This window comes from Stereum hirsutum (assembly GCF_000264905.1).
Source record: "Stereum hirsutum FP-91666 SS1 unplaced genomic scaffold STEHIscaffold_24, whole genome shotgun sequence".
NCBI lineage: Eukaryota > Fungi > Basidiomycota > Agaricomycetes > Russulales > Stereaceae > Stereum > Stereum hirsutum.
The window spans coordinates 55,906-65,263 of NW_006763154.1; the positions used below are offsets into that span (position 1 = coordinate 55,906).

General features: G+C 52.1%; 4 protein-coding genes across 4 annotated transcripts in view; 1 reads left to right on the plus strand and 3 right to left on the minus strand.

The window, feature by feature from the left end:
• Positions 1-404: 404 nt before the first annotated feature.
• Positions 405-1,909, minus strand: STEHIDRAFT_163441 (uncharacterized protein; the record flags this gene model as incomplete). Its single annotated transcript, XM_007311131.1, has 5 exons — positions 405-541; positions 598-639; positions 696-797; positions 855-899; positions 937-1,909. The coding sequence occupies 5 exons, from the start codon at positions 1,907-1,909 to the stop codon at positions 405-407; spliced, it is 1,299 nt and encodes a 432-aa protein (XP_007311193.1).
• A 324-nt stretch (positions 1,910-2,233) lies between these two features.
• Positions 2,234-4,849, plus strand: STEHIDRAFT_126309 (uncharacterized protein). Its single transcript, XM_007311132.1, has 4 exons — positions 2,234-3,621; positions 3,669-3,847; positions 3,909-4,574; positions 4,646-4,849. The coding sequence occupies exons 1-3, from the start codon at positions 2,287-2,289 to the stop codon at positions 4,555-4,557; spliced, it is 2,163 nt and encodes a 720-aa protein (XP_007311194.1). The 5' UTR covers positions 2,234-2,286; the 3' UTR covers positions 4,558-4,574; positions 4,646-4,849.
• Positions 4,850-7,110: 2,261 nt separating this feature from the next.
• Positions 7,111-7,409, minus strand: STEHIDRAFT_163443 (uncharacterized protein; the record flags this gene model as incomplete). The annotated part of the gene is made up of 2 exons (XM_007311133.1): positions 7,111-7,330; positions 7,384-7,409. The coding sequence occupies 2 exons, from the start codon at positions 7,407-7,409 to the stop codon at positions 7,111-7,113; spliced, it is 246 nt and encodes an 81-aa protein (XP_007311195.1).
• Positions 7,410-8,607: 1,198 nt separating this feature from the next.
• The window catches only part of STEHIDRAFT_126311 (uncharacterized protein), a gene marked incomplete at its 5' end in the record, with an annotated part of 8,482 nt that continues 7,731 nt past the window's right edge, over positions 8,608-9,358 (minus strand). The window contains one exon of the mRNA XM_007311134.1: positions 8,608-8,707. The remainder of the gene's footprint in view (positions 8,708-9,358) is intronic.

Genomic DNA, 9,358 nt, shown 5'->3' on the forward strand with positions numbered 1-9,358 from the left:
GAAATCGTTGCCCGAGAGGCCTGAGGCTGTGCGCCGGTCCGTACTTATGCCCGAGTGGCGTCGTGGCCCGCACATTCTGCAGCTCACTGCTTTTGACCCATATTATGATAAGCTGAAGCGATGGCATGGAGTAGCTCCTCTATGTCTTTACATGATATGAGGCCTCCAGGTGAAACCAGATTTTTGCGTAGACTACAGGTATCATGTCCAAGTCATGTTTCATGCTTGCTCTCGAGTGGCCCCAGAACTTGTACTTATCTGGATCAGACATCACTGTCTGAGAGCACCTTGGTCCGATTATCAGATCGGACTTGAGGCTGCTTTTGTACCGATTTTGTCAGCGTATGGATCAGAGATGGGTGCAATGTGCCAGCCGATTTTGTACGCACCAGGATCGGACTTCGCTACGCATATGCCATGCGCCTAGTGGGTACATCTAAAGTAGGTTGGATAGTTTGCGTGACGGGCTTCGGCTTCTGCTTCGGCTTCTGCTTCGGCTTCTGCTTCGGCTTCTCCTTCGGGGTTTGTTTCTTGGGTGCACCTGCACCAATGTCAAGTTAGATTTGGCATCGAGTGGACGTGAATGACATGACTGACCTGGTCTTTCGAGGTGCTCCGTGCCTTGATTCTCGGGTGTACCTGCACCGGTGTCAAGTTAGAATTGGCATTGAGTGGACGTGAATGACATGACTCACGGGGTGTTTCACCAATGTGCTGCACAAAGGATTCACCAGATGAGCGTGAATGATGTGGTCCAGAGGGCGTTGCCATAACTTGTTCGAAAGACGGTGCAGGGGCTAAAGCGAAGAGCATCAGGTTGTTGATACATGTGTGAAGCAATAATGAGAACATACGGTTATCCGGTGTCGCATTCACAGTGGGTAGGTTTTTCCATGCTTCTATAGTTTGAAGTCAGTCGTAGTTTTGTCATTAGACCAGGCAGAAACTTGCCATGATTGACAATCTCATAAAAGTCAGAAGCCACGATATCCATTGGATGAGAGCTCATCAAATGCCGCCGGGAGGATTTGACCAGATCGTTCAACGTTTTGTGTTTGCTCAACACAGCCTGAGCACCGCGGTCGTCCACTGTATGGTGTACCCCAAGAGCAACCAGAAAGCTATGTATGTCCGACGTTGCCAGATTCAACGGCGGCACCTCCCTGCTAGCAGCAGTTAATATCCCTTGACACTGCTTCGAGTACTCTGCCTTTTGCGTAGAAGACAAGCTCCTCCAAAGAGACGAAGTATCTGGTGAAGCTTGCGCATGCGACTGAGTAGCATCCATAGAGGTCTCACGGTTACCATCGGGAGCGTCGATGCGAGAGTGATGTGCGTCCGATTCTTCCTCATCAGATGATTCGGGTATAGGGTAGAGTGCGTGTGAGGGGGAGGGGCAGGGGGAGTGGGAAGGCGAAGACGAAGGAGTAGGGAAATCCGGAAAAGCATGACGAAGACTCCGCTTGAACCAGAATGAGTTGTCGTCTGAGTCTTTGGTTGAGTCTTTGTTTGAGTCTTTGTCTGAGTCTTCGTTGAATGGTCCTTCTGAAGCAGCACGTGTAGGAATGGGTACGGGGACGACATAGGGTGGAACTGGGGCGACATTTGGAGGAACGGGGGCGACATGTGGAGGAACGGGTGCGACATGTGGAGGAACGGGTGCGACATAGGGAGGAACGGGGGCTACATAGGGAGGAACGGGGGCTACATAGGGAGGACTTGAGTCGCTCATAGAGGGTCCTTCTGAAGCAGCATGCGGAGGAACGGGTACGGAGGCAACATAGGGAGGACTTGAGACAGGGTTCCTCTGAAGCAGCACGCCGAGGAACTTGGGGGCGATATGGCGAGGACGATTTGATACCTGTTCGGAAGGGGGTAGATGGTCTGCTGTCCGCTTTCCTGTAGACATGGCGTGTTCGAAGAATCGAAGGACAGAGAGCAGGGTCGGGACTAGAGAGTCAAGAAAGTTACGAGGGGAAGGCCGGGGTTGATGGTGGAAGAGAGGAGAGAGGCGAGAAAGCAAGAGCAGGCGACACGAGAACTTTGAACGGCCGACGTTGGGTTTGCGGATCGTTCCGCGTCTGTGTCGTCTTAAATAAAGCAAGCGAGGAAGATAACGGTCGAGCCTGACACATAACGTGACCTTTGGACACGGTGGCACCATGGAAAAGCGGGGCGCAGCGGCCGAGAGCGGCCGACGCGCTCGCGTCATGCCACGTGCCCGGTTCCTTTCACCTCGACTACCGCATATGTCCTTTCACGCTTGGACAATCCAGTCTATGCACGATGTACCCGCTTCAAGCTATACACAATTGCACAGAAAGGAAACGTCGACGCGAAGATGTCGATAGCCCAGATGTACCGCCAGCAAAGCGACATCACCAGCGACATCTGACGGCCACACCATCGAAGCGTAAGGCGCGTCTCTCGACGAAGCCAGCCCTCTCGACTCAGAGACGCTATTCTCTGAGGACTACCGCAGAGCGGGCACGAAGGAATGTCACACAAAATCTAGCTCATATCCCAGTTACACCGGCTCCCCTTCCCATTCCAACCCCAGTTCCCGCCCCAATCCTTCCGACAACCCGCATCCTCACCAAACGTCCACGCAACGCTGTGGAAGCCGATATCTGTGAAGAGCCACCAGCAAAGCGTCACCACCAGCGACATCTCACATCCCCACCACCGAAACGTAAGGCCCGTTCATCGACAAGGGCGACCGCCCCTACCCAGAGCCGTTATTCGCTCAGAACCACCGCGGATCGTGTTCGAAGGAATACTGCAGCAACTTTGGCTCACAACTCGACTGTCGTACCTCCCATTCCTGCTCCAACCCCAGCTCAGACCCCAATCGTCTCTCCGCCCCCCGTCCTCGCGAAGCGTCGACGCCTCACTGTCGACGACGATTTCGACGTCGATGTCTCCGAAGAACCCCATGCAAAGCGTTATCGGCTGGCACCGTCACCTTCGAAGCCCACGAGCGATTCGTCAACTAAGCCAGCCATTGCCATTCAGAGCCGTTACTTTCTTAGGATGACTGCAGATCGCATTCGAAGGAACATCTCAGCAACCCCTCCTCACATTCCAGCTGCCTCCCCTCGCATTCCCGTACAACTCCCCCCCCGCGGATCATCGCCCACCCCGGAATTCGTCACGATTCCTGCCTCAACTTTTGTCAACGCTCCGGTTCCTCCTTCCGCTCGCACCTCCGATCGCGTCCAAGCTCGCCGTATCCCCATCCAAGTTTCCAATACCGCCGCAACTCCCCTTCCTTCTCATCCGTTGGCTAATATTCCCACTCGTCCTCCCATTGACATCTCGGCTACCAGTGCTACCTCAGGGCACACGCATGTTCCCTGGGAAGAAGTTCCTGAACGCGAACGAACTCGTCTGTCTGCAATGTGGGACAAAGTAATCATTCGGGCGTTGGGCGGATACTCCATGTTCGAACTGGGAGGCCTGAATACCTATGCCCGAGCGCTGGGTTTGTCGTCTTGCGATAAGCCCGATGATCTCGTTACGCACGCCGTGCTTGTCAAATATCCAGAGCTCGTGGACATCGTCTGGGAATTTCGGGATGACTTTACCAAACTCTATAAGTATTGTAACCATCGTGAGTGCGGCTGTTCATCGTCCCTTATCCTTGTACTTACCGGGGATTCCCAGCTGCATTCTTCAATGCCCTCGATGCACCGATTGACGCGGCCTTAGCCGAAATAGAACCTCTGTTCATGAGCTATCGCTTGCCTTATTTCTATGATTATTTCGATCCTTTCTCAGTCGATAATCTTGCTGTGGCCCTGGGGGACAGGTGGGAACCTGTGGCAGACACCTTTGAGGACCGAAAGTGCGTTGATCTTTGAGATCTATCTTGTAACCCTGACTGATCCATTCGTAATCCCTGGTAGACCTTATAAGACCGTGGATCCCGAACCACAGACATTAACGCTTGTAACAGGTGTTGGCACACACTGGGGTTTCTATTTCGCATATTCACCGAATAAAACAGCGGAAGAAGTTTGCAAGAGTAATTTGTCCCAAGACCTCCTCCTTGCCACCCAAGAGCTCGGTGCTACCGTTGACACTGCGATACTCAGTCCTGAAGCCATATCACGTCGTACTGCTGCAGCGGAGTGCTGCTTCTACACCCTCTATCTCACCCGCATCATCGTACTTTCCAGATTTTTGGAATTTCTTCCCAAAGACCTACCGGATGGCTATCACCATGCATGCTGGGCTGTCTTTCAACGGAACCCACCTCGGACATCGGAGGGTGATGATGTTTTCTCCGTGGTCTACCGACATGTCGCGAGGGCTCGAGGTTCCATTGCAGAGCTAAAGCGGACGGCTGAAACCCGTTTCGAAACTTTGGTTGAGAGGAACAAGTGTCTGTTCTTGGAGCTACATGAATATGGCTGCTATCCCCCGAGATTTCCATTCTACCTTGCAGTCGACGAAGTCGAAGCCCCCATTTCCCCCCATTTGTTGAGCGGTCGTCGTCCGGCCTGTTCACGGTTTGGTGTCAGTACCTTGTTTTATGGATTTGATACTCCGTGAGGCCTTTCTCATATTTTGTGCGTATCTTCCTGTATCCTTCGTCCCGTGTCTTTCGCCTATTCTGACCTCGTCATTGTCTCGTTGTTAGTTGTCGCTTTACACAGCCTCGAGTTTGACTTTATCGGATGTAGCTGGCCTCTACGTCTCCCGAACCCGGCCTCGGTAGTCGATACCGCAAGAGCCGCTTGCAGCCCTGAGACACAACCGCCGTCCGTAGTCCTCTCATGCTTCGCCTTGTTGCCTACCTCCCGGGCGACGATCCCGCACTGCATCCTGCGCGCACCACTTTAGGCTAGCGGTCGCGAGGAGGTCTCAGGCGTTCCCAACCGATGGACATATCGAGACCTACGGCCCAATGGAGACCAACACCATCTCGAACGGGGCTGTGTTGCCTCTACATAGGTCGTCATCTTCGCAGATCAGGTGGCCTTGGACAGTATTGCCCATACAGAGCTCACATCCTACTATCGGTTCCCTCGCGTCCCGCGCCTTCCTCCGATCAGCTCGCCGATCTCTTTCGCTTTTGCAGCGGGAATGAAGTTCAGTGCTCCCCTTTGATTCCTCTCCTCGTACCAGATGCACGATCATGTCCTGGCACAGTCCATCTACAGCGATCGGCTGTGTCCAGCGCGTTACCTATTCACGCCTGTGGTCTACGTATCCGTACTGGTGAATCTTTCTACCACCTTTTTTTTTGTGCTTTGCTCCTGCTCTCGTTTCGCGACTCTTTTTTTCTTTGACCATGTCCTGGCACAGTCCATCTACAGCGATCGGCTGCTGTCCAGCGTGTTGCACTTTCAACACCTGTGGTCAATGTGCGTGTATTACTCGCATCACCCGCCTTCTCATATCTTTGTTTCATTTTCGTGGTTCGTTTCTTCTCGTCGTTTTTTTATATCTGCGTTCACATTCTTTCGGAGTACTTTGTTGATACCATGTCCTGGCGCAGTCCATCTACCGTGATCGGCTGACGTCCAGCGTGTTATCTTTTCATCACCTGTGGTCAATGTATTTGCTCCCCCTTTCTTGTCTCGTTCTCTCTCATGGTCTCTTTTTTCGTGATTTTTTGCTACCGTTCCGCATTCGATTTTTTCCTGTAGTGATGTCGGATCCCTGTATTATCACGTCCTGGCGCAGTCCATCTACAACGATTGGCTGACGTCCAGCGTGATATCATTTCAACGCATGTAATTTGAGTACCTATATTCATACATCCGGCCTCGAGTCCTCATTTCTTCTACTTTTCCTTGCTTGTAATTCATCCTACTGCCCGTGCGGTTCCTCTGTTCCTTTACTCTCGGGCTCAGGCTGTCCACTGTACCTCCCTGTCTGTAGGCCTTGATCGAACACACACCGAAGCTTCTGCTACTGTTTTGAGCCAGTAGATCCCACCGGGAATTGTACGCGTCGCTCCGGAACGACAGTTTGAAAATTTGAGTAACCGTACGGTGTTCAATTGCTAGAGTCCTCAAGTGCAGAAATATCGAGCGTAGTCCATTCGTCGTGAAAGAATACGATGAGATGGCGGGCACATAATATTTGTTCCAATCCGAGCGTAGTGATTCTCTGCAGCCTTCCACGAAACAATTTCGTGATCTCCTGCCATCCGCCAGGCGAACTCGCAGGTCGTCTCAACTGGACACCCAAAGAGAAGGACGTTATCAGAGCACAACGACAGAGGAACCATATCCTTTGTGCTGGACAGGGAAAGCTAGGTTCTGCTACCGTTACGCACTCCCTGAGAACGGCAACGCCTCTCGCGACGTGATGAGACGACGGAACTGGGTTTGCAGACAAAGCCCTATCTCTAGCAGGGCAAACAACAGGAAGCGATCTTTGAGGTGCTGTCCACGATAAATTGAGTACACTAGAGAAACGTCCCGGCTCTCCCTCGGGGGTCGCATGTGAAAGGCCTGACATGGGCACGTACAGGCCACAGCGAGGCAGCTCAAATGCATGCCGGAAAACTCGTGCTCTTGAAGGAGATCGAGTGAAGACGGTATCCACGCTAGAGAGAACTTTGTCGTACAGGTCTCCGAATATGATCGAATCTTCAGAGCCCTTCGCGCACCGATACAGACAATATAGTAAACGACCGTGACTGACGTAGGGCCTGTAGAGGACGATACTCTATGAAGACGGCGAGACAAGGTAAACCTGTGCATGCCCTCGACACGTCTAGGTATCTCACACCTATCGAGTTCGTGACCACTCGCTGGTGCACTTACAAGTAAAGACTTATAGCACGATAGAGCTCGACAACGGATCCAGACTCTTAGAAAGCCCTCAAGAAACCTCCTTGCCAGTTTGTTGCAGAACCAAAGCCGACGGTCGTCCTCAGGAGCACGCAACCTCCTTCCCGCACGGAAGCAGAAAGCGGACACCTCGACGTAATCGGCGTCGCCGAGTCCGAGCACTTTGAAGACTCCGGTGAGTGTAACGCCTTCGGCGTATAGCGACAACATCTGGTATCGTTGCGGCATAGTTGGGACCCGCCGATGGTGTTTAGTAGCCTGAGGACTTTCGAAGAGCGTACGTCCACACTCAGAGGCTCTAGGAGGAAACGTAGGCATACGTATTGACGACCTGCCCGAACCCAGTGATGGGAAAAGACAGCCCCCATTGCGGAGGCTGATTGTCCAAGGGGTCGATGACGGCGGCGACATTTGACGACTCAAGTTGAACTTCGGACGGCTTGAGCCTGCGCGACGGAAAGCGCATCGGGCAGATATGTGCCCAACCTCGGTGAAGAAAGTCGAAGGCTTGTTGATGCCTATATACATATCGTCAATATAGTGCGTAGGGACACAGAAGGCAGACACGTACCCTTTACCACAGATATCCGTCTTCATGATCACTTTTCTTGCTGATGCGTGGTCGTCGCTGCCAATAAGCCGGTGTATGTTCGACACACTGAGAGGGAATAATGTCAGTTATTATTGGCATCAACGACTCCTTGCTGCGACTTACTGGTGAAAGGTGACGTGTGAAATCACTTGACATTATCTCGAGCAGTCCTGAGCACGATGGTTTGAGACGAAAAGTCTAGAAGATAACGAAAGGGGAAGTATGGTCAGTTATATGAGCTTCGTTGCACTTGGACATCAGCGGGTGCTCGTATCCACTCGGGTGTCGCCCGGCTGAAAGCAAAAGGCAGAACATACCGGCAGCCTGACGATATTTCATCATGGTGAATTCATGAGGCCTTGAATACTATGAGCCTTATAGACCGAACTCAGACGAATAGTAAAGACGTACCGAAGATTCAACCACGATGCTGGTTGATGCAGCAACGGACACTAACCACTCGCAGGTCCTGAACACGCACAAATCAAGGGGCTCATGAACACAAGTGTAGTTGAACCTAAATGCCAACAGGGTCCCCCTGTACCTCCCGAAGAAGGCTAAATGGCACCCACTCTAGCGTCCCGCTCCGAGTGATGGATAACACGAGTGAACAAAACCCCGAGAGAAGACACGCATTCGAGGAGTACATAGTGGATATGTGTCGTGCGACACGACTCGTAACTTGTGAACGACGAACACTCTGACCGTCGAGGTTGGAGGCTGAGATGTTGACGGGAGAGAGAAAGAGCAGAGACGAAGAGCCAGATCCTTATATGCCATTTGCATCCCTATTGTTTCGGACCAGACAATAACCTGTTGAAACGCGCCGTGTCATGATCGGGTGGCACGGCACAAGACAAGACAACTGACAAGATCTAGAGACAAAGCCGCTTATAGCAAATGATCACAAAGAGCATTCCACGAGAGACCGAAGAACAAAATGTCGCATATCAAGGAGTAACCATCGGAGTACTGGCAAAGCCTCGAAACCAAGTGCCTTGTAAGAGCGAGAGTCGGCGGTGTCCAAGACGAGACGCGACCCGCCACAATACAGTATTTTCAATTCGCACTCCGACTCCCGAGTGGCACCGTGGCCCACAAAAATCTCGGCTCGCTTTCCTCTTGGCTTCTCGACATTGTTGAGGACAATTTTCCTCACCTGCATGTTTGGAGAAAGCGTTCTAAGTTCTACATGAGAGCCATGTACTGTACTTTTTCGACCAAAGGTTCGTCACGCGTTCTCCGCGCTGATGAACCGAACAAAATCCTGCGTGACCTCACGCATAACGCATGGTGAGCGAACAGAGGCGCATGGCATATGCGTAGCGAAGTCCGATCCTGGTGCGTACAAAATCGGCTGGCACATTGCACCCATCTCTGATCCATACGCTGACAAAATCGGTACAAAAGCAGCCTCAAGTCCGATCTGATAATCGGACCAAGGTGCTCTCAGACAGTGATGTCTGATCCAGATAAGTACAAGTTCTGGGGCCACTCGAGAGCAAGCATGAAACATGACTTGGACATGATACCTGTAGTCTACGCAAAAATCTGGTTTCACCTGGAGGCCTCATATCATGTAAAGACATAGAGGAGCTACTCCATGCCATCGCTTCAGCTTATCATAATATGGGTCAAAAGCAGTGAGCTGCAGAATGTGCGGGCCACGACGCCACTCGGGCATAAGTACGGACCGGCGCACAGCCTCAGGCCTCTCGGGCAACGATTTCTTGTGGCCCCGAGCCCTCGGCCACACGATTTCGTTGCCCGAAATCTTGCGGCCAATCAGAATGAGTGTTGGCGTCGACTTGCTGGCTTGCGACATTAATGTCGCAACGACTTCGTTGCTCCTCTAGTAAACGCCAGAGCTCCTCCGGTATTATTGATCCATGCACCGCACTGAATATGTCACCGGAAAGCTACTGCTTCAACTAGCTCATGCTCTCTTACACTA

Bases quoted from the DNA above. Each gene is read 5' to 3' on its own strand.
- STEHIDRAFT_126309 (XM_007311132.1), top strand. From the start codon at position 2,287: ATGTACCCGCTTCAAGCTATACACAATTGCACAGAAAGGAAACGTCGA. The intron at 3,622-3,668 runs GGCTGTTCATCG...GGATTCCCAGCT, and splicing joins ATTGTAACCATCGTGAGTGC to GCATTCTTCAATGCCCTCGA. The intron at 3,848-3,908 runs GTGCGTTGATCT...AATCCCTGGTAG, and splicing joins GACACCTTTGAGGACCGAAA to ACCTTATAAGACCGTGGATC.